The 24,823-nt window shown below is 41.4% G+C and overlaps 1 protein-coding gene across 1 annotated transcript; it reads left to right on the top strand.

Moving 5' to 3' along the window:
* Positions 1 to 586: 586 nt before the first annotated feature.
* Positions 587 to 24,203, top strand: LOC110979699 (uncharacterized). Its single transcript, XM_087139366.1, has 13 exons — positions 587 to 799; positions 3,998 to 4,198; positions 5,399 to 5,579; positions 6,531 to 6,645; positions 9,686 to 9,901; positions 12,531 to 12,726; positions 13,330 to 13,489; positions 14,516 to 14,736; positions 16,037 to 16,173; positions 16,799 to 16,996; positions 17,513 to 18,159; positions 18,750 to 18,867; positions 20,191 to 24,203. The coding sequence occupies exons 2-13, from the start codon at positions 4,060 to 4,062 to the stop codon at positions 20,599 to 20,601; spliced, it is 2,739 nt and encodes a 912-aa protein (XP_086995492.1). The 5' UTR covers positions 587 to 799; positions 3,998 to 4,059; the 3' UTR covers positions 20,602 to 24,203.
* Positions 24,204 to 24,823: the final 620 nt, after the last annotated feature.

Below are 24,823 nucleotides of genomic sequence, written 5' to 3'. Positions count from 1 at the left end.
TCCTTCAGGTTTCATTTGATTTTCAATTTTTAGTAGGTTAACCAATGAATTTTTTAATTATCCGCCCAAAACAAACTCACCCCCCAAAAAGTGAATGTTGCCAAGCCCTCCCAAGCGGCCATTTTTCAAATGACATCCCTCACCTTCCTTGGGCTCTTCTGACTAATTTTCAATCCCATTTTTGTCTGCTTTGCCCCCAGATGGGTGCCCCTGAATCTACAGAGATGATCCTAAGCCATACTGACACAATCCCACCATTTCTTGGCCCAAACAGACCCCTCTTTTTGAAACAATCTCTGGGGGGGTACTTTTTGTGCGCCTCGTCGTGGCGGAGAATTTTCCTTGAATTGGGACACTGCACCCCCCGGTCACTTAGGACCATTTTTCAACCGTAGTTTTTAGCCATTCTGCTCTCATATGAAAGCTGCAAGACCCAGGGAGTTGATTCTGGCAAGGATTTACACAATCTCACCATTTTGAGGGCCAAACAATCTCCTTTTTCAAAAAATACTGTGGGGGGGGTGTACTTTTAATGCTAATGAGCTGGCCAGAAACTCTCACATGACATACAGTGGTCTGCACCCTACGCGCGCGTACGCGGTCGGTGATCGAAGAACAGCCCGGGCGAGCAAGCTACATGCAGAGGTCGCTCTTTGGTTGATCTGCGTAGAGGCCATCGAGGGCCTAGGGTGCATTACAACTTAACTTGCTACAGCGCCAGGCAACAACAAACAGTGGGGATTATCTTGAGGACGGAAGCTTAGTTAAAAAGGATGTGTGCTTGATTCTACTGCGTTTTGTAAGTATCGTGTCAGTAAATCAAGATGTACTGTTGATACGGGTTATATGTTTAAATTTTTACAATGTCAGTGATTCAGTTCTGAAGAATCATGATTCTTCGCATCATGATTGGACTCTTATGACATGTATGAGGAAAACGATTGCGGTGACACCATGCATCAATCTCTTTCTTGAGTATGTGTGGTTCTGAGAAGAACTGGGAATAACTCGACGTTTCGAGCAGTGTACTCTGTCCGTCTTTAGGATGCTCAGCCTACCTCTAGCCCTACAAATAGGGCTGTAGTGGCTCTCTTTTACAATCTGTCTCTTATCCGTCGCCACCACAGCCCTACTTCAAGGCATGCCTTAAATGCCTGAATCCAAACTGCAGGATTGTCACAAAATTTGAATCCTAATATCTTCTGAAATGAGAATGACTTGACAATTTCACTTAGACCGGCTTATTCCTCAGATTCTGGACTTTCATACAAGCACCCTAAAGCTTTCCAAAATCGTAAATTTTCCGATGTGTGGTGCCTTGAAAAACCCGGCCTGTAGTATTACATGCTGACTATAGGCAGTGCCATTTTGAAAAACGAAGGCAGCCCTTCGTTTTTGTCAGAAGTCAGGGCACCCAACACGTGCCGTCGATGCATAATTCATTTTGTCACAGTATTGCTTCTAAAGTAATAAGTTGCACGCGCACTTTCCTAGTGTACAGTCCGCCTACAGGCATGACAGGGAACAGGTCAACAACTCGTACCATGGGCAACTTGTAATCATCAACTCAACATAACTGTACCAACGCGTACCACTCATTGCCGAGTCACACCTTGGACAACTCATACCTTTGTGTATAAGACAGCTCGTACCTTCACAGACATGACAGAAATCAGAGAATACCCCGCCATCACCCCACATGATCAACCTCATAGCCAGGTACAGGTCAAAGTGTCACACTCTTCTCAAGGGATTTTCCCCTTGTACCCACGTAACAAGTCGGGTTGTTTTTTCGAGTGGCGGGGTATGCTGCAATTACTCCAAGCTTATTATTATTGTGATTAACTTGAACAATAATTTGTTTGATTTCTTAGTCACTGTTAGTCGTGTGTACTCCCAGAACTGTAAGGTTTATTACATAAATCTTGTAGACAGCCATGTACAGACTCCCATAAACACATTTTGGCCGTTTTGATTGTGCCAACTTATTCTGCCATCACAGCTTCTTGTGCAACCAAATTTCATACATGCCTTCTTGGTGAAGTTAAATGTCTGATAGGGATGTTTATTCACCTTACATGTACATCCTCATTAAAAGGATGAAATTCTTGAGCATTTTGCCCATCCATACAACAGGTTATCAGCAGCATGTACTCTCAATCACTGTCAGCTGTGTGATAGCTTGACCAATCGCAACACAGCTCCTATCTTTTCCTTTTGTTTTCCTGACCCCATCCAAATGAAAGCTGAGCTGTGATTAGTCATTAGAATGGAAGTAAATTGGACCAATCACAGTGCAGCTTTCACCTGTGGCTGACAGGAAAACGAAAGGAAAAGATAATTTGTTTTTATTGTGCAGGGACCAAATTACAGAAATATATCCCATCCCAGGCCACCGTCATTGGTCAGAAAAGAAAAAGAACGACGAGGAAAACATCTCTTTTTATATTAATCATCAACAAAGAGCAGGCCGATCTGTCTCTTTTTTGAAGATGGGGTGGCCAAAAATAGACAAAGACACTGACTGGAGAGGGACTTTCACTTAACGAGCAAATTGCAGAACATCTTTGTTCACGGATGCTGTTGTCAGATGCCATTTGTGTCCTACTTCCTAAACACGGTGGGGAGTTTTCTATGAAATTCCGACTGGTAAAAGGAAATCGTTTAATAAATGCAAGCATTATAATGCATGCTGTACATATTCTCTGCTGATTGGGCCAGGGGGGTATGAGTTGACTTGGGTAGAGCCAACCTGGGTACAAGTTAACTCGGATGCGAGTTGACTAAGCACCGTCGATATACCGGTATTGATATTATCGATATGGGTTTGATATTGATATCGCCGATGTTAGTTCATTTGGTAATATCAGTATATCGAAAATATTGGATTCTGGAGAAATATTGAAAATACTGAAATTTCTAAAACATCGATATTGAAAAATATATCGAAAATGTCGCTACTAAGGAACAAACTTTATTGAAAATATGAAAGTGCATCGTCACATTACCGTAATTTTCGATAAGCCACGGCTTACGTTGGTTCTCACATTGAGTGAAAAATGTCCAGGGACATATAAGCTGCCCAGAGTATAAGCTACAGGGCTGTAGCTTATACTCTGGGCAGCTTATATGGCGACATTTGAATTCAGTCACCTGTTTCAGTCTCGCACTCAATAATTCGCGTACACTTTGCCTCAAAAATATCACAAATTTTATCCTCCAAAACAGGTAATTATTTGCTAACCAAACCTACGTACATAGACTAGCACTGTTTGCTATTGATATCGCTATGCGTGGCAGCGTGTACCCCATCCTATGTAGGCAATGTACGCAATACGGACACTGGAACATGTGGCCAAAGTGAATTGGATCACACCATTACAGTGTAGGGGTGTACCCTTAGAACAGTTTATCACAAATTTACGCGTGTAATCATACACATACTTACATACTTACATACTGAAATGAATAAATTTGATATATCGATAATATCGATATAAAAAATGATGTATTGGCCAAAATACGATATCAACGTGGCTAGAGCTGACCCTGAAATAAATAAAACATGGATGCATATTTTTGGGTACGAGTTGACTGGGGTATGAGTTAACCTGGGTACGAGTTGACCCATTTTGGCTGATTGGCACCTAACGTGTGCACCATGCCCACTGCATTAAGAATTTTAAGTTCCACTCATCCGTACTCATCCATACTCTAATAAATTCTAATCGGCCGTATCATTGTGGTACTTGGGTAGAGTGAACATCCTTTGTGTCATATACTGTAACACCTACGTGTGTGTGTACGTAGGCACACACACATCCTGCCATGCTTGTAGGCCTTATACATGGAAACACAATTATCCTTGACAGATCTTTGTCATAAATAGTCTCAGGAATCATTTTAAAGGCAGGAGTTTTGTGTGATCTCCACCACTGGTACTTTGGATTTCTCAAATAATTTTTCCTTTTTTTTTCCCGTGGATATTGTCGGACAGCTTTGCAGATCTTATTTTCCTGATCATTTTTCCGTGGTGAGACAACTGACGGGGGTACTTAGATGGAGGGGTTCTTGGTCAAGGATTCCTTGACGGTGCTGACGCAGAATGGCGAGTGCTCCATCCAGCTGTGTCTCGGCGACATTACCAAGCTGAAACACAAGGACAAAGTGGATGTGATTCTCATTTCAGCTTTCCAAGGTAAAGTTTTTTTTCAGGAGAATCGAGTGTAGACATTCCACTAATGAATTCTGTGCATAAGTGAACTCGTGATAGTGGCAATCTTTACTTATAGGACACCAACATTTTTGTTTCACACAATGTTTAAACTTTGCACAAGATGTGTATCAATCCAAAACTATCTTTGCAGCCTTTGAAGTCTTCCAAGTCCTCCTTGTATCCAACTAAAGTCATTTTGTGTTTCACAGTACTTAGTCTTTATGTCCTCAGATGTTCGGTCTGAGGTTTTACGTACATGTATTCGACCAAGTCAGATGATGGCCTTTGTGAAAAGCCGTTCATCATAATTCTAATCATTTTCATGGTACAGAATTTTTTGCTTTTGGGCATAACTTCAACTCAGATTTAACTGCGTGCTTTTTAGTTTGACAATTGAAAAGGGCGTAGCGAAAGACATATTTTGTGAGATTTTTTTTAGTCTTTATTCATGCTCTGAGCTGTGAACCTTCATCAGTAACTCTGGCCTGGAGCAATGATATTAGGAACATGTATGGAATGGATGGAAGTTTTTAAAAAAACGACATTCCAACACTTTTTGGTTCCAAAATGTGAGTCTTCCGTATACATGTACGATGATTCTGTGTTTGATTCTAGCCACAAAACTTCTAAACCAATTTTGTTTTGATTTAGCTTGTACCAGTTTGTTGCATTCTCAAAATACTTAATAAATATTTTTCAAATGCAAAACAAATCAAATGGTCACAAGTTTTAGATAACTGAGCCTTGGAATTCATTCCTAGTGTGGACATTCCTTTTCTCTTATGGAGTTTAAAAACTTAATGAAACATTTTTTTTTCATGAACTGTGAACACCTTTAAGCTTGAAATTGGTTGACGTTTTCCTCGACGATTCCGCTTCCTTTTGCTACCTCAACCCAGAAATCCTCTAAACTTGTTTTATAGAGATATGAAAAAGATTGTGTGTGGGCCCGGCATAATCCATACCAGGTTCATACATTGTGCATTATGTGGATCTGCTACTGTGGATCCGCTATGTACATGTATATTCATAGGTCCACACAACGATGGCAAGGTTGGCGTTGTTGATGTTGAAGAGGCTGTGAAACTTGCTTCGCTTTTCTGCCGAAGAATGAACCAGCCCCCCCCTCCCTTGCAAAAATGTGTAACCCCGTGTTTGCCCATCGTTGTGCCCCATCCTCAGGTGACTACTCCCCCACCCCGACATCCGTCATCGGGGCGTTACTGCGAAATCTGGAGATAAATGTGCGGCATTTGGCGCGAGACAAAGAGGAGGACTTGCGGAAGCTCTACAGCTGTTGGTGGTCCCGGCCCTTACCCGCTGACAAACCCTACAACAGGCTCCTGTGCTTCGAAACCAAAGTGTGAGGAAGTTCTTCTTATAAGGGTCAGGGAACATGTCCCAGCCTGAAGTGGTTGGAACATGTTAGTGGTGAAAGCTTCCAATCTAACTGTTGATCGCACACTGTCTCTACTGACAATAGATTATTAAGTGCTGTTTGTACAGCCTGTTTGATAATCAAATTGTCAACCTGAAATTGATAAAAACCCATCGATCCGCTCACATATCTAACCAGCTCAACATCTATAATAATGGAGCTTGAACACAGAAGACCAGTTCTTACCACAGGACTGAAGCTACCAGCAACATAATTTTGGAGTTTTTCTTCCGTAATTAACACAGAACCATCTCTGGTGGTTATGTATGCTTTATGAATATTATTTCTGTCCATAGTCTAACCACCTGAGAACATCCGTACACTGGCTGGTGACTGTAACATTACTGTTTTATATGGTTCCCCACACCACTTGCTAATGTAGCTGAGATTGACGTCAGGGGCAAAAGGAAATAAACTTCAGGACAATCAAAAGTTTCGAAACCTCAGTCTGAATTTTGTTAAATTTGAAATTTCCCCCTGTGCTTCAATACATTTTTTAGTGACTGAAATTCGGTTTTTAGCATTTTTGGCTCAACAATTGTCACTTGTCTTAGAACATCCAAATCAAAGAAAGCACTTTTCAGACGGTGTGGTAGTCTTGACCGCATGAATTTTGAAGAAAAGACGTTGGTGGATTTTCTTCCGTGTCGATGCAGTGAAGTAAAATGACCATACAGAAAGTCACTGACTCTGGTTAACTTTATATTGAATCCAGCAAATGCGATTTTGATGTGCATGTAACGGGTGACATTACATTGTCATCAAACCAAAATTTCTTAATTGTCCAAAATTTTAGGATTTTAGCACTTTTTGCCCAGCTAAGAAGTAGTGAACATCGTTTTTGATTAATAAACTCTTCCATTTTGGTTTCGTCAGGTTTGGGTCCCGGCGCCCCCAGGAGTTGGTTAGTGACGTGTTCCGCTGCCTGGTGCCCATACTCAACAACAAGGATGGCACGGTTATCACACCTCTTCTCAATACAGGGGACCAGGTAAAATGCTCATTTTCAAGATTTGAAATGAACACGGAATGCATCATAGCGTTGTGTGAACATTCCCTTCAGCTTAATGGTGAGAAATGAGCCCAAATTTTGATTGACAAGTTTCATTTACAAATATTCACTGACAGACTCTGAGAGTTGAGCTGACCGTCACAGACTTGTCGTTGAATTTACGTACTGGCCAGCTGCTTAAGCGCTGCAATAAATGCAGAATTCAGGATTTTATCGTGAAGATTTAAATTTGCATCAGAATTAAAATTGTTAAAATGGCCCTGAAATGAACTCAGAAAAGATTCTTAGGAATTGAACTGTGCAGGTACTTCTAGGTAAATAGCTCAATTGCTAAATGTTTAAAGGATCCAGGAAATCAATTTTTCTTAGAATCACTTTTTGTGTATCTCTGTACTCTTCTGACTGTTTGACATCTTTTTTGAATTACATGAACTGAAGGGTGCACTTTTTCAAACATTAAAAATTGGCCGAGCATTTCTGGACAAGTGAGGGCGCTTTTGCTTTGATGAAAATCCAGGAAGACATGGTTCAGGTTACATGTTTTCATGTTCAAATTGTGAATCCCAAATTTGCTATCTGGGAACATTTCTGTGAAAAGGATTTTTTGCTGGATTATTGCCATATACTAATACACAGCAATAAATTGACAAAGAAAATGAAATCTGCGAAAGCAGTGGTTAAAAAAAAACTAGAAATTTTCTGTGCACAAATCAGTGCAACATTGAAATTCAGTGCCTTGGATGACATCATAGTTCTGCTTATAAATTTGCAAATATACATTGGCATAAATACCAAAAAGCATCAAAATGTGGATTAAAATTACAAAACCAAATTTAAAATCAAGTTAATTGAATAGTAACATTTATAAAAACATTTCTTTTTCCTGGCTCCTTTAAATCACCTTTGGAGTGAAACAGAGCAAAGTTTAAAGATCATTGAAGCTCTGATCATTGAAGGCAACTCTTGTGGACAGCAGGGCTTTCCCTGGCTAAAGTTTGTCCTGCCTACAGGCATGGGCCAGTATGCGTGCCTTTCAAGAGCTTTTATGACGGAACTTGTGGTGGTCTAGTGCGGGGTGCTTGTTCAGCATTTTTTCCCACAGTTAGGGAACCGCTAACTCTGATCGTTGGCATGAAGAGCTTCCTTCCTAAATTCCACCCGACACTGTGGTTTTTAAACTACTCATATCCAGTGGCCTGAAGCTTTCAATGAATGTTTTCACAGATGAATATTTCCTTTTTGAATATTGGCTTCAGTCATTATGGATGATATGTATTTTGGTGTGTGCTGAACAATTTAACCCCCATAAAAAAAATTTGAACCAGCAAGCCCCCCCCCCAAAAAAATTGAACCAGCAAGCATACATGTAAACCTGGAAATACATGTGTACCTTTCTTCATCATTGAATGCGTATATCATGATCCAATCAGAGTGTGAATAATGACTTTTTTCAGACTTTTTTATGTTGAGTTTCTCTTTTACTCCATGCGAGTGCATTGACGTGAATGTGAAAACAGCAAGTCACTTTTCAGTGACTGTGCAATGACTGACAATTCTGAATTTATAATGCCGCCAACGATGCCCATATACCGCTATACGGGTTTAGGTTGGCTGGCATGCACATCTATGGTGTTCACTCATACCATTTCCTCAGTGCCAAGGTCAAGATTAGCTTCCTGTTAAATTCCTTCTGGTCATGCTCTACGTACATGTGTAGGCAGCCCCTTTCAGACACTCGAGTCTTGATAGTGGATTCTGCTGGGTTTAGCAAGCCGCTGAAAATGGCCAGTGTTTGTGTCTCCTTATCTCTGCCAACTGCTCGCTCGATTCAGCAATGCAATCTTGACAAAAAAACATTGTCGGCCAGGACTGAGACGAGATCCAGTATTGGCGTCAACTTTTTTTTTTTCAGCCAATTGGCTAAGTTGATTCAGTATCGTACCATGAAAGTATTTGTGTGTCGAAAAACACACCTAAGCTTCAACATCCCACATAACAGCACAGTTTTTAGGGACATCACTGGCACTACGCCATACAAGGTTTAGCCACTCGTACGTGTAGGTCACGGTAATCGGTAATGGCTGTGGTGTGATGTGCCAACGCATTATTTCACCGCCACTGTCTAGTCCACTGCCGATGTGTCATACATGCATGCACCAGGATACGTGGAGAGCTGCAAAGTCAACTGTGTGTGTGTAGGTGTGTAGGAAGGGATGTGCAGGCATGGTAAACATGTACGTGTACATAGTGTGGACCTCTGCACAAAAGAAGCTCTCATAATGGAGGGTGCGATGGCATTGTGTGGACTCGCACATGTCCTCGCACTGTTTTCCCCTCTCTTCAAAACAGTTTCAGAGGCATTTTGGGGTCGAGGTTATTTGTGGCAAAATGAAGATTAAGAGTCCAGGAAATCATGATCAAAACCCCAGCCCAAAGAAGTCATCCCAGTGGGAGAAAAAGGAGAATTTTCCCTGAGTTACCTTAATGAGAACAAAGGAATGTCCACACTTCATGCAGTGTCTGTTGACCAGCGTGGGTGGGTGTGTTAGTTTGCCTCAGATGACCAATATCTAAAACAAAATTTTTTTGGTGGGGGGGGGAGTGTCTATAAATCAAAGCTGACTTGCATTAATCATTGGCTCAGTGTTAAAAGGTACTTAAAATTGTACTTTTTACTTCAAAAAAATTCTCTTTTCTGAGCATAAAAGAAGTATTCTGTTGAAGCAGGCTGCACTTGTTCAACTGGTGTTTTTAAAATTAGTTCTTTTGGGGCCAATATATTTCAATTTCAACCAATTCTCTTGTCAAGATTCATGTTTGAAACAATAAATTTTCAGTAAGGAATTTTTTGCACTGAAGAATTTTACATGAATTGAAAATTTGGGTGGAGAATACGGATATTGAAATGTATGTATGTACATACCTGTGTACATTTATTGGAGCATTGTTACCAGAAATGCAACTTTTAGGCCTAATTCTTTGGCCTGAATCTAATTACTTCTGATATTTTGCTGTGAAGGGCTTTGACCAGGTGGTCATGTTGAAGGGGATGGTGGAGGCTGCTGTCAACTGGATGAAGGCCGGCTTGCCCCTGCGCATGCTGAAGATTGTCCTGTTCTGCCAAGGCAAGGACGATGAGGCCATGGCAAAGGCCGCCGAGAGGGACTATTCCAGAGTTTTCAAGAGCTTTGAGGACCTGAAGGAGTGCTACATGATGAAGGACTTGACCCCCAAGGTACAGCAGAACGTTGCTTGTTCTCAGGATTCTGAGAGTCCACAGGAACAGGGCAGTGCATCAGTCCTGCCTGAACAAGCCAATTCAGGCTTCAACTAATAACATCATGGGTTTTTTGCATGGTTGACATGAAAGAGAGGCTGGACTGGCAAATTTTTTTCCAACTTGAATGGATTCCCTCACAACATTAGTTTAGTAACATACTAAAAGAACCTTAATTCATTACACATCAAGAACCTTAATTCATTACACATCAAGGTTCAAGGAGAGGCTGAACTGGCAAGCTTTTTTTTTTTGAACTTGCATGGTTTGCTTCATAAGAGCTCAGCAACTGACCCCATAATTTGTTACTTAACAAACTGAAAGAACCTTAATTCATTACATAGTGGGGTACGAAGAGAACCTGAACTGGCAAGCTTTTTTCATTCACATAATTCCTGTATAAGACCTAGGCAACCGACCTCGGTCAGAGAGCAAAAGAGCCTTCTTCACAGTTGCATTGAAAGAGAGGCAGCACTGGCAGGCTTGTTTCCACTTGATGGATTCCTTCATAAGACCTTAGCATCCAACTGTATGTTAAGTCAGAAAGTGGAAGAACCCTCATGACACGGTCGGTTGACAGAGAGGCTGCACTTGCAACCTGCGGCCACTAATAAAGCTGAGAATTTTAAAAATCCAGACCTACCTGGAATGAACTGGAAGAGTTTCCATTTTGCAAATGTAGCCATGCTTTCATTTGAACATAGCAATTCAAACAAGGAATACAGTACATGTACATGTAGGGAATCAGGTCAACTCGCCCCCTGGCCGACTCGCCCCCTTGCCAACTCGCCCCCTGATAATCTCGCCCCTTACCATCTCACCCCTTTGCCAACTTTCCCCCCAGATGAGTCGCGCCCCAGCCAAGTTGCCCCTTCGCGAACTCGCCCCCTGACAAACTCGCGTCCTAACCAAGTCGCCCCCTCAGCGGAAAGCCCGCTGGTTTGGACCATTAATTACATTTCTATGTGTCCTTGCAGAAGGCGGGATAATAATCATTAATTATTATGAAAATAATGATGGTCGTAACTTGGTTATAATAAACAAGACGAACACAGCTTAACCCTAACACTCCTCAATCCTTCAACTGTTGGAGGACTGAGGAGTGTTAGGGTTAAGTTGAGAGCAAAGAGCATTTCATTTAAATTACATTTAAAGTGAGATTTACTCAAAATCAGTTGCACAGAACAATTTAAACACAAGTAGGTGGAGGTAATGATGTGCCCAGACAATGAATTCTAATAAGCTCAGCGTGCTTTACATTCAGGCTAGGGGGCGGGATGGTAAGGCGTGAGTCGGTCAGGGGGCGAGTTGGCCAGGGAGCGAGTCAGTAAGGGGGCGAGTTGGCCAGGGGGCGAGTCAGTAAGGGGGCGAGTTGGCCAGGGAGCGAGTTGACCTGTAACTATGAAATGTATGAGAAATTTTATAAAATCAAGCTACTTTAGAAAAGTTGAGTTTTCCAAGATGGTTCTTTGCATGCACATAGCTTTTGGATGGAGGATAGTAAACTTTTACCTGAAAGGATAATAGAAGTTGCTCAAAGTTCGAATTGAAAGTCGGTATGCTGCCTTAAAGGAGCAGTCCTGCTTCAATATTAATCATCTACCAGTCATTTCCAGTTGTACTTCCGTCAACAGCCCTGGAAGAGTAACTTGTAACGCAGAATTCATATCATAAACAATGAGTCAGTACGCATTTGTAAGTCTTTTCCATCACAAAGACGCCTCTTGAATTGTTTACTGGATTATATATTTTTACAAGCTTTGAAAATATTGATTTACATGTATATTTTTAGACCAGTCTTAAAGAAAAGAAAGGAAGCATACATGGGTATATTGACAGGAAATATTGAGTGAAAATTTTGAAGAGAAATCCTCAGAAGAGGAATTGGTTTTTTTGGGGGGGAGGGGAAGTCAATTATTTTTTATTTTTCAGATTTTAAAATTCAGACATTTCACCATCCATTTTTTGATCATTTAGTTTTGAGAGGCTAATCATGAATAATGTAATATAAATTGCATCTTACGATGAATAAATGAAAATGTTTTTAATTGAGCTGTTTATGTTAAGGATACATGTATATCAGAGTTTTTCTTGCCCTAGCAATTTAGAGAGAGAATTATGTATATAGATATATAACAGTAACCAGCTTGCCACAATAAAGAACTTTGTTATTCATTACACCCCCTTTTCTGGTTGTCCCTTCCTTGAAGTAATAATTGTGTCACTGCCCTGAAAAGTTGAAATTGATCGACATTTATTAAAATGCTGAACTTAAGCGAAAATGTGTCCCTGACCTCTGACCTCAGAACATAAGCCTTAGAAATCACCTGTTAGGTTTATAACCATTGATTGTCTTGAAGAGTTTGCATGTTTTTAAACATCGCTATCATTGACAGTGTACTTACAGCTCTTTTCTTTTGTTAGATAACTTTCTCGCATTTTGTTGGTTGTGTTTTTATAAAGATTTAAGTTTTAGAAATAAGTTTATCTGAAGTGTACAGATATTTTTTTTTGAAAGGTTAATTTGACATTTTTGTTTTTGTTTGGGTTCTGTGTGTGTATTTGCCTGGTGCCCTGCAAACCATAGGAAGTCACCATAGATTTTGACGTCTACCTGTCCTTCAGCCAGCATGACACAAAGGTCGTTGACCTCATCACCGACAAACTGCACTCCAACAAGTCGGACATCCGCATCTTTGACAGCCGCCAAATGATGAACATGGACTCGGTGTGGCAGGAAGACATGTATGATGTCATGATGCACAGTGCTAGGGTCATCACAGGTAAGAAACGACAGGTTTTCTCAAAAAAAAGAAAGAAAATGAAAGGAAACGTTGTCCGCAAACATGAAAAAGATCAAATTTGTGGTTTTGCCTCACCCAGTAATAGGAATGTTTAGATGCACGTAATATGCAAGTTTACAAAAATGCACATGTGACAATTTGTTTATCTCGCATGGGTGCGCGGGCGTCAAATGCCTGTTTGAACAAAATGTAGGGCCTGCATCTTTCCCTTTAATAAAAGGACAAATGATCAATCTCATCCAGTAAATCACTCAGAAGAAGTTTAATCGGTCATCATAAACCAAGTATGAAAAAATTCTAGGCCATTTAAAGTATAGAATGTGAAAGCTCACCGACAGTTTGAAACAATTTTGTTGGCAAAAAATTTACAAATCGGTCATAGTTTTTCAACAATTATCTCACCCCAATGACTACTCATATAGAGATATTTAGATGCTAAACGTTTGTTCTGATTTGACGCTCACAACCAGCAACGGTTAAAAGAATTCAGAGTTTATGTGACCTGTGACCCTTGTAGATTGATTTGTTCTAAGGCCCATCTTAATTTGTCATTTTCAATTTTTGTGTAATTTTCCTATACAGTCTTGACGCCTAACTACCTACAGTGCACGGCCTGCATAGAGCAGTACAACATCGCCATGTGCTGCTCCCGCAAAGCTATGAGGAATATGCTGGCGCCATTCTACGTCGAGGAGAGCCCCCTGCCTACGTACATGACACAAGTGCAGTATGTAGATTGCAGGTAAAAGACCTTTAACCTGAACCATGCTGGACCCAACAAGGTTATGCAGGATTTCAGTGGTCCCTAGTCAACCCAACAAGGTTATGCAGGATTTCAGTGGTCCCTAGTCAACCCAACAAGGTTATGCAGGATTTCAGTGGTCCCTAGTCAACCCAACAAGGTTATGCAGGATTTCAGTGGTCCCTAGTGAACCCAACAAGGTTATGCAGGATTTCAATGGTCCCTAGGGGGTTAGGGTTACCGGGTAGCTGCAATTAATTTCTTTGAATGCACCTTGAACATTATTTCTCCATCATTAGTGGCAAAGACAGAGGTCCGACTTACAAACCAGAAGAACTCAACTTATACCCAATAAACCCTCTGCAAACAACTACATGTATGCTGTCTCCAGGGGACATTGTGGCCAGGTTACAAAGTACCCTCTGTCACATACAGAGCGTGTACTCCTCAATGTATTGACTATTCGCTTGAATTGTTGATTCTTGAAGGAGAAAAACGACTTCCGGAAAATGCATCCTTCTGAGAATATTTGTCGTTCTACTAAGCACAATGCATGGAGTTCTTTTAGTTGAGTAGCTTTATCATTTTTCTGTTTTAACCTTCTGTGAAAAAGATAACACATTGACATCACCGGATTGAGAACGATTAGTTTGTTTATTCCTCGGCTAAGTGGGATTAGGGTTGGCTCGCTTGGCAGCCAGTCTTCAGTCTTGTGGAGAATTTTCATTGCATTGACTATTTGCGCTTGGGTTTTGAGCTTTGACGGCATCAAAATGCCAAAGACTATAAGGGCAAAGACCAATTATACTGACAGTGTGATAGACTGTTGTGACGTGACTGTATTCCAAGGAGAAATTGTGCAAATTCTGATGAAAATTGAATGTGTTTTCCGAGTGAATGCATCACGTGTATGCCCACTGGCTCTCGCAGTGCAAGTCCCCGACCAGCGAATCAAGTCTAGTACATCACAAAGTAGCGTTTTTGGTGAGTAATGCTCAACTTTAAGTTTTGCGATGGCCTTCACAGATCGAGTGTCACCGAGCGGATCGGAGAGGCCTGTCACCAGGTTGTCATCTCCTTGAGCGTCACCTTGAGGGCTGAGCCCCAGATGGATCCCTCCCTCCAGTATGACGTCTTTGTCTCTTACTCTCACGCTGACTCAGAGAGGGCCAACCACATCGTGGCGACGCTGAAACGTCTCAACCCTGACCTGCGGCTTTTCTTCGACATACAGGAGCTAAAAACAGGTATGATTATTAAAACAACAGCATATCAGTAGCAGCAACCTCTTCTGTTGGAGCTGAAACACTTTTATGATAGTTTACTCCACTAGTTGTGTCTTTAAGAACCCCACTATCCAAAAACTTCATTTCCTTCATCATGTAAACCGTCAAATCTCATCTCATGTTAATTTCAATTTTGTGTTTTTACTTTCACGTGTTTAACTTCATAACTACTGTATACTTAGTGCTGAGCAAGATGAGGTTTTCTTGAGCTCAAGTATTCTGGTACCAAAGATCTTTAGCAAACTGATATAAATTATGATGGATTTTGATAAGTCAGCATGCTATCCGTTGGGTTATTAGGCTTAAACACACAGTGTAGCACTAGTTTGGTCAAGAACCACTAGTTCACTAGTGGTTGGTTTGTGACGTACGTAGTGCATGTGCAGTGAAGTTGAAGTGCGAACGACCCTAGTAAACTGTTGTTAGGTCATTTTAAAGAGCAACTTAAAGGAAAACATGCTTTCTCTGATTTTATCTGTTGAAATAAATATGGAAGCATCCAAATCTCAAACAAGCTAAAAGGGGCTTTTTTCTGTTCACACCATGGTGCCAATTCTGAATGTAGTTTGCGTCATTCTGAGAAAACAGAAAAAAACGACGTGAACTGTTGCCCTGTGTTCGTAGTGGATAAACCCTTATGCATGCCAAGCGTTGCATGTAGCCATTGTTTGTAGCCCTTGTTTGGCATGTGCAAGGGTTTATCCGCTACGAGTAAAGGGTGAGGGTTCACCTCTTTTACTCCGTTTTCCCAGAATGACGCAATCTACATTCAGAATTGGCATCATGGCATGAACAGAAAAAGAGCCCTCTTTAGCTTGTTGTAGTTGAGCTCTGACGACAAATGTCACTGCGTTTGATTTATATTTATTTGAACAGACAAAATCAGGGAAAACATGTTTTCCTTTGAGTTGCTCTTTAAGGCGAAGGGGAGAAAAGGTGGCTGCAGGAAGGGCAAAATAGCAAAAATAAAAGTGAAAATTTGGGCACGGAATTCCAAATAGTCTGTTACCACCCCCATGTGACTGATGACACAGAATGGGGGCTTTGCGTGGTAGCCATCTTGTAAGGCAGTTCTTTTGTTCCACAGGGAAACCTCCGTTGTGCATATCCTAGTGAACAAAAGAACTGTCCTGTAAGATGGCTGCCATGCAAAGCCTCTATAAGATAGATGCAGGGAACATGAACAAAATACTTCCTTGCTACTAAGGTTTATTCTCGTAAGATTTCTTCAATGGCTTTGCTGTTGTTTTTCCATTGCCAGGTAGCGCATGGCAGCGCACGTTGTACCACTCCATTGATGGCACCAGGGTCATGCTCGCCCTTATCTCCAACAAGTATCTCTCCTCCGCTGTGTGCCAGGAAGAGTACAACCTGGCATTGGCCAAGCACTGCTCACAGGTAAGCCTGAAGTATATCATAAGTTTGTGAGAAGTCCCGTCTCTCGTTAGCATCACTGGAAAGGATGCGTGCATTTCAGTAGCGATGATCTTGTGTCATTGCACTGTACGGTGGTCCTTGGTCGTATGTCACGCCCTGAACCGACAAATTACAGTAACTGTGCGTGCATGTCATGTTAAGGCTTGCATACGCTTCTCATGGCAATTTTCCAAATAGATCTATGCATCATTGGAATTGGCCGACTGTCATTGTTTTTGTTCAAATGACAGCTTTTGCCAGAAAGAAATCTTTCACAGGGAGTTTAGTCCCAGAATCATCTTTAAACCGAATGTGCTTTTCAACAGTAAACTTGGTAGTCACTTTTTGGATAACGTTAAATGATTGAATGTACCTTTAGGTTTGAAACTTGCTTTTCACATCTAAACGACATTGTGCAGTATTCATGCTGTTTCAAATTAACTTCCCGAACCCCAGATTGATAGTTTAAAACAGAACTGGCCCAACTAGTGCAAGTTTAAGTGACTTGCCTGAGATTTGTCAGGGTTATAGATCTTTGAAATATCAGCTAGCCTTTCCGTGGATTAACTATCTACCTCAATTCTGCTGTGCATTTTTTTCCGTTCAGTCGTCATCTCTCAAGCTTGTCCCTGTGTGCATCGAGGACATCTATGGGGTCGCTGCAGAGTTCACCAAGGTCAAGATGGTGAACGCCAAAGGAGGAAGGTTTCAGGCAGCAGTGGACGCCACATGCACGGCCGTTGTCGATTGGCTCGCCGACAAAGACGTCCCAGACAACGGAAAGGAACTCTTTAGACAGGATAAGGTATGTTTAAAAAGCCTATTTTTTCCAGTTAAAAATCAGTTTGAGTCACAACTCATGACATGGAATAATGATCATTAGAGTCAGCGGGAAATTATTTGACATCTCTGTCACTCAACAAGAGGATGGCAACGTTCAGATTGTTTTCAGTGCCGATGTTGAATTGAGGAGGAAAGAACATGGGGAGAAATTAATGATGTAAGCGTGTCTACTGTGCCCGGAATCGCATCCAATAGGTTATTGCTGTTTTACTGAACGAAACAAGAACGACAGAAAGACGGACATTTTTTGGCGCAAAGATAAAGTGACAAGAAATGTGGATACTTGAAGTCTTTTGTTGGGCATCATATTTGTGGCCTAATCTTAGGAAGAGAAAGGTATTAAGATGTTTAATTTAAATTGAAAGTTCCAAATGTGCATTCATGAGTCAGTTTCGTTTCAGAAGGTTAGATGTTATATTTACACTGGCATTTTGTTAATGATCCGAAGTAAAGTGTATGGACGTTTTCTTCATTCCAGAATTTAGCAGCTGATGCAGACGTAGTCACTGAGAGCCACAGATATGTTCAATTCAAGAAGCAATATGGCACTAAGGATGCGCTGCTTCCAAAGACAGGGCGCTTTGTGACAGCCCTCCCTAAATCGGTGCCTGCACGCCCGGAAAAGTCTGAAGGTGAAGATGAGGCTAGCAAGTGTGACGTGGCTTTCAGCTTCGCCGAGGAAGACGAGAAGTACGCTCAGCACCTCGCAAAATTGCTCATGAGAGTCAAAGGCATCATGGTCAAAATGAAAGCTACCTCGGACCACGAGCGACTGGCGCTGATGGACCAGGCCAAGCACGTGGTGGCCTTCCTGTCTCCCCACTACACCCACTGCTCAGAGAAGTGCGAGGAGTTCAATATCATCCTCTCACGCCAGCGCCTGTCCCGCGGGCGCATCCTGTTCCCCGTGCACCTGCACGTGCTGCCGCAGCAGCCGACATACTTCCACCTGGTGCCGTCTGGTGTCAACGCCTCAGACAAGCTGTGGCCGGAACTTTGCACAATTCTGAAGACTGACAGGGACATGTATGTGCTGGAGAAGCACACCAATAACATTTCCCTGCCTACCGAGTTGGCCCTCCAAGAAGCAGCCTGTCAGATACTACAGGAAATACAAACACAAAGGTAGCATGATTATTAAAGCTGGTCCATAGCGAACTATTGCATGATTTACCAATGATGCTCAGGGATCATCTTAAAAAACTATTCCAGCGACCAGAATTAGAAGCCATCACCGTAGCCCCATCCAGTTCACATGAAGTTGCTACGCAAATGGTATATTGCTGTCGGACCAATGGGGTGTTGTGACTTGCCAAAATGCACATACGTGTGCTCAGGTTAAGATCCCCGCATGTGTGTGATGGCCCTGCAAGAATGGCGTCTCCTCTATATAACCAGACACCTGTTTGAATGACTAAATTGTAATCCAGGAAACTGCACATTTGTAAATGGCTTCCTCTGATATGCAAGCGTATTACGCTTGCATATCAGAGGAAGCCATTTACAAAGTTAATCACATTGAAAGGTTCCCAGGTTGAAAGGTCAAACTGTTGAAGGGATTTTCCCGGCTGAAATTGCAGGGTAATTGAGAGCATGTCGTCATGGTAGTGTTCTAAAACAGGGCAGCTTGAGTGCAACTCTTTTGGTTTCAATAAAATTTATATGAACGCTTCTTGTATGATGCTAACACATGCAAACTTGATTCCTTGACACAGGACCTCTTCCCTGCCATCGTCAGAGGAAGTGAAGGCATCGCCGACCCTGTTGAACGTCAACAAAGTCCAATACCAAGTCGACCACGCGTTCACTACAGACACTGATTCTGTTGGAGAGGTGAGTTCTTCGATTTATAAATTTTTGAGAGCAATAAAAACCAATGAAAGATTGGGTTTTATATGTGACGTTAACCCTAACCCTCCTCAATCCTCCAAAATCCTTTGGCCGGTTAAGAGGATTTTGAAGGATTGAGGGTGAATTGCACAAGTGCATCGTTGATTGCAAAGGATGCGATGCGTGTGGGTCGTGGGTTAGACCTTGTGTTGTTCTTGCTTAGTCATGCATTAATCAGCCCAATATTCCTTTTGAATCAACCGCACTGCTCAAGAATGCCCTTGGCACTGCCTCAACAAAATGACAGGAATAGCCAGAGGATTTTGAAGGATTGAGGCAGTAGGCACACCTCCAAAGAACATTTTCAAGAAATTTTGGAGGATTTCGAAGGATTGAGGGAGAATCCGACTTCCCCCCCCCCAAAAAAAAAATTGGAGAATTTTGGAGGACTGAGGAGGGTCCCTAGCAAAAGGGGCCTTGGAGGCTAGGGTGAATATACGTCATAAATTGCTACATTGGGACTCATGGCAAACTAAGATTTTGAAATATTGACCTGTAAAGGATGTGTGGAAACTTGTAGCCTTCATATTGATATGTGAAGTAAGCCCAGTAAGTTGAAAATGAACAGTTTAGGGTTGGGGGAACCGCAATCAATTTGTTTCCTTACAAACCTCCCAATTGCACCTTAGCGTCTCAGCTGGCCTAATTTTCAACTTAAGTTTCACACTGTCAAACAGGTATTTTACTGCCTTTTTGGTTTCTAAGGTAATGAGTATTTCAATATTCATGAGCAAAACTGTGATGTAATCTCAAGAAGAAAGCCTCAGTGTTACACCGATTTGTACACAATGAAGTCCTGCCTTTTTGTGGATTTTTCGGGAGCTCTCTTTTTTGCTGAAATATTGTTGTTCATGTGCGTAGCAATAAGCAGGCATCCATCCCTCAGTCAGAAATATTTTCATTAAGTAAATTCTAGGCTCACAATTTGAAGAGAAACACCTATGCACTGAACCATGTGCCTTCCCAAAATGACTTCCCAGTAACAGCGCCCTCAGTTGTCCAGGAAACGACGGATAATTTTATGCGTTTAAAAAGGTGCATTTTCAGTTCTTTTAACCAAATAGGAATGTAAAAGAATGTAAAGGGAAGTACAGAGCTTCAGAAAAATTATCTGTGGCTTCCAATCAGATCAATCCAACAATGTCAAGCTTCGTATGTCATCTCCAGTAAACTGCCAAAATGATTGAGCACTCGGAGATTTGTGGACAATTTCTTGAAGAGTTGCTTGGAGTCCAAATTTCTTTCCGTTTGTATTTCGCTTCTCAGTACTTACTGTCGTTAACGCTAGATGAGGAGGAGACGGCAGATGCACAAACATTAAATGACATGAAGGTGGTGGAGCACTCGCAGTCCCCTGTACAAGCTCAGCCAGATCCTGTCGAAGAAGCCCCTAGCCAGACAGAACTGGCTGTTACCAGTTCAAAGCAGCCTGAAAGCTGCACTGAAGAACCCGTCTCAACCAGTTCAAAGCAGCCTGAAAGTTGCACTGAAGAACCGCTCTTGACCGGATCTCAGCCAGGCAGCACCACTGCACATCAGCCGGGTGGAACCAGCGTGGAACTAGTCAGGACTGGTTCTTATACCGGCAATGCAAAAGAAGACTGCAGCCACTCCGACATAGTCAGACTAAGTGAGGCTAGAAAACACAAGGGCAGTAGATCTTGTGCCCTAGTTTGAGACATTAACCTTTGACCCCTACCATGTTGCAGTTAATTAAATTTTTTGTTAGAACACAAAGAAACTCAAATTTACCGGTAAGACCCATCAGTCGAGTGACTTAAAACTCACCTTTCATAGACTGATATTTTAAAGCTGTGGAAGCATCTTCCAGTGAATGTTTACAGTGGCAATGCTACTTGTTAAGATATATTGAATGAAATATTTTCCAAATGTCCCCTGTTAAGTACATGTATTGATGTACTTTATTCTGGATTATTGTAATCATAAGTGCTGTGATGTAATTTACTAAGAAAAGTGCCCTGACCCTTACGGACCCTGGTGGATCCCCCATGACTTTTTATTCCGATGTCGCTGCTGTGCTTTTTTTCTTTTCGTGAGCCGAGCTGTTAGGATTTTTTGAGTAACTCTTGGACACAGATTTTGTGAAAATCAAAAATGCTGTTCTTGTGCAGCGTCCATTTTGCCAAGAGAGATCAGCCCACAATGTATACTTTTTCCACTGCCATGTTTAATGCACGCTCGCTGGCACACGTGTGGCTTGGAACTTCCAATGACCGTAACAGCAAAACCCAGTGTTGGAGTCGAGAACATCACAAGACCAGACACAAGACCATGCACAAGACCATGCACAAGACCATGCACAAGACCATGCACAAGACCATGCACAAGACCATGCACAAGACCATGCGCAAGACCATGCGCAAGACCATGCACAAGACCATGCACAAGACCATGCACAAGACCATGCGCAAGACCATGCACAAGACCATGCACAAGACCATGCACAAGACCATGCACAAGACCATGCACAAGACCATGCACAAGACCATGCACAAGACCATGCACAAGACCATGCGCAAGACCATGCACAAGACCATGCACAAGATCATGCACAAGACAAGTCACAGGTAACTGGGTGACTACTTTTGTTGCAGTTGATTTGAATCGCTTGTGACTTGAATTCAGACTGGAGGTCTTGTGTTGGTCTCCTGTGGTCTTGTGAAGGTCTTAAGTGGTCTCGACTACAACACTGGCAAAACTATGCATCGGATTGAGTTCAAACTTCACATTCAGGGGACGGCTGAGTTGTTCAGGGGGGCAAAATCCACTCCCCCCGCCCCCAGCTACGAGATGGTCCAAAATAACCTGGCTCTTTTAGGTTCAAATGCTGATAACTGTGATGCATGTGTATATATTTCAATGCATGCCAGTGCAGATTCAGTAATGGGATCAGGGTGAGATATGTTAGGATTTTTCTTGATTTCAGGGATTTTCATCAGGGTTATCAAGATGTCCGGACTCGATCAGTTTCCAGAGTTTACTGTAAAGGTGTTTCTACGTTTCTACATACAAAAGTCAATAAAACGATAACAAAATATTTTAAGGGTGTTTTTAGGCCAACACAAATGTATGCTGTTGGCCCTACCGTACGTTGCCGTGGGCCCTCAAAACCTCAGGTGATTATTTTGTGGACATTTTATCTCCTTTTATGTCAGCCCTGCTGAGGATACCCCAATTGAGTGAGTTTGATTACGTATTATTCTCAGACAACACACAAAACAGTCCCGGAGACGAAGGTTTGACTTTTTGGTATATATTTCCTAGCCACTGTTTTAGTTTCCTTTGTACTTATCGCCGTTACCAGCACTTGGGCATCTTACCGAAAAAAAGATGTACATGCTTGCCAAAAAAACACAGGGCACGCTTGCCAAAATGCTTGACAAGCTTGGCATCCATTGAACTCTGATCACTAGCCCCACCAGAACAATTGGGCCAAAATAGCCAAAATGTTTACAATCCATCTTGTCACATGCCTGAAGTACTTAATATAACATTCAAAAGCATGCAGTTTTTCCACCGTTCGCAAATGCGGTTAAATAAGCCCCACCAGAACAAGAAGGTGCTTGGCATACCCTTCTCAAGATTAAACACATTAAATTAAAAGTTAACATCCAAGTTCAAAGTTTGACATAAAGCAAGTTTTAAAAATACAGCTATCATTTATAGTTTGCATTGAGGCACTGCCCGTTGCTCCCAGCCAATTTCTGGATTGTGGTTGGTAGTCGGAAGGGGAGGCGGAGACTTTGGACTATGCTGTAATTCAGCCGATCGCTGAATTATGACAATTGTATAATTTTCTTCCTGCATGCAGTTACATAAAATAATGCTACAGCTGTGAACCTCCTTGGCCTTCCTCCAGCAAGCAGAAATGCAGGTGGCCAGGTGCCTGCACTTTAAACAACATGCTAACTACACCATGGCAACAAACGGCTGATTAAGCGAGAGAATTGTCGAGCTGTGTGTCTATTAAGAGGGTTGCATTTTATCTTGGAGTGATAAAATAGACTACTCTTGAAGGGGACAATATGGCACCATTTCTGCCATTCCTCAAACCTCAGGTGAAAAAAATATTTGTGCCCATTCTACAGAATATTGGCTATGAATGTTTCATGTCATTGTCACAAATACAAACCAGCATATATCAATTCCTTTGGCTATAGGTAAGCCACATTAATCTTTATGCATTGAACTCTTAATGAAGAAGAACACCATTATATCTTCAAAAACAATATATTTTGTGTAAAGATTTTTAAATAATGATATTTTTAGATGCATGTGGTGAATGAATTGTCTTTATATATCAGAAATGTCAGGTAAACATGTATATACTTGTGTTTTGTAGTGGAGTTTCTAAAGATATTTTGAAGGTGTGATTTTTCATTCATATTTTCATTTTTTTAAATATTTTCTATTCTCTGGTCACACTTTCCCCAAGAAGTATATATGCAGAACATCATTATTTAGAACTAGCTTTAAACTTGAGGTAGATCAAATTCTTGTCTGAGCTTTTATAATAATGATGTGAAACAAGATTTCTATAGCGCATGTGCCTATTTAATTTTTTAAAATACAGCGAATGAGTGCAATATCAGTTGAAGTTTCGCCTTGATGACTTTCAGTAGTGACCACTGCATATGGTCAGTAGAGTGTTCAATTAACTTCAGGAAATTTTTCAGACCAGTTTTTCAGCACACTCCTTGATAGCACTATAACCAACGTGCCACAACTGACGTTTTAGCTGACACTGCCATTGTAAGCAACTCATACTAGTAAATCTTATTGCTGACTTATTAATTGGGGCACAGTTCTTAGTTTATATGCCGCCCCCCCATCAGAATGTTGACTGTGATGTGTTACACAATGCATCCACTTTAAAAAGAATATGTTCATGTCAGTTTAGAATGAAATGCCTGCTGCATATGCCTTTCAGCACTGTGTGTTCAAAAAGCCTCTTTTTCCATATTTCTGTCGTAAGTAGGATGTATTGAATTAAGTTGTACGACATCTAACATTTGTGAATGAACTAAATACATGTATTTCTGTGATTTTTTAGACCTTTCCAAACACATATGCTTTCAAACTTTTCAGGGCAATATTTTTTCTGTATTTCTATTGTCCTTATAATAGTGTTATGTTTTGTCTTACAGTAGATGACTATTGTAGGGTATATAGTTAGTACATCAAGTTTGTGTATTGCCACAAATTGTTCAATAGTAATTGAACGAGGGTATCACTGAAAATAAAAATGAAATCTGATACATTTTGGCTGAGTGGATATCATACTATTTTATTTGTACATAAGAAACTTCAGTGCACTGGCAGTGATCAGGTGATGCATGCACTGTATGTATACCCACCCGTACACGGCTATACAATGTACTTGTGGGGTATTTCCTGTGTTCTCGTGTACAAAACTCCCACACAACTTGACACACAAAATTTCAAATCACTCCAATTTAAACCAAATTCACTTTTCTGGGTTGAAATTTCGACTGTATGTCCCTTATATAAAACAACTTTTTACCCATCAAAAATTTCCCCTTTTTGAGTTATTTCCAAATATCAGTTTCGTGAAATTCTTGAGGTAAAAACTGGCCTTGTAGGCTACTTCCCGCTGTTCCGGTACCCCACAAGGCCCTATGTACATGTATGAGCGCACGTTTGCACACACACACCCACCAACGTGCTATATGCAGGCCCTGTGTATGGAATGCCGACAACACAATATATCCAGTCAGTTATGTGAAATAAGGAGGTTTTGTCTTGTAAGTTGGTCTTGTGTGGTCTTGTGAAGGTCTTAAGTGGTCTCGACCAAAACACTGGCAAAACCATGCATTGGATTGAGTTCAAACTTCACATTCATATGAATAAGATGTTC

The sequence above is a fragment of the Acanthaster planci genome, linkage group LG07, assembly GCF_054643075.1.
Source record: "Acanthaster planci isolate LZ-2023a linkage group LG07, COTS_SCS, whole genome shotgun sequence".
Taxonomy (NCBI): domain Eukaryota; kingdom Metazoa; phylum Echinodermata; class Asteroidea; order Valvatida; family Acanthasteridae; genus Acanthaster; species Acanthaster planci.
Note: the sequence above shows the minus strand (reverse complement) of the source record. Positions and strands in the feature narration are given on the sequence as shown.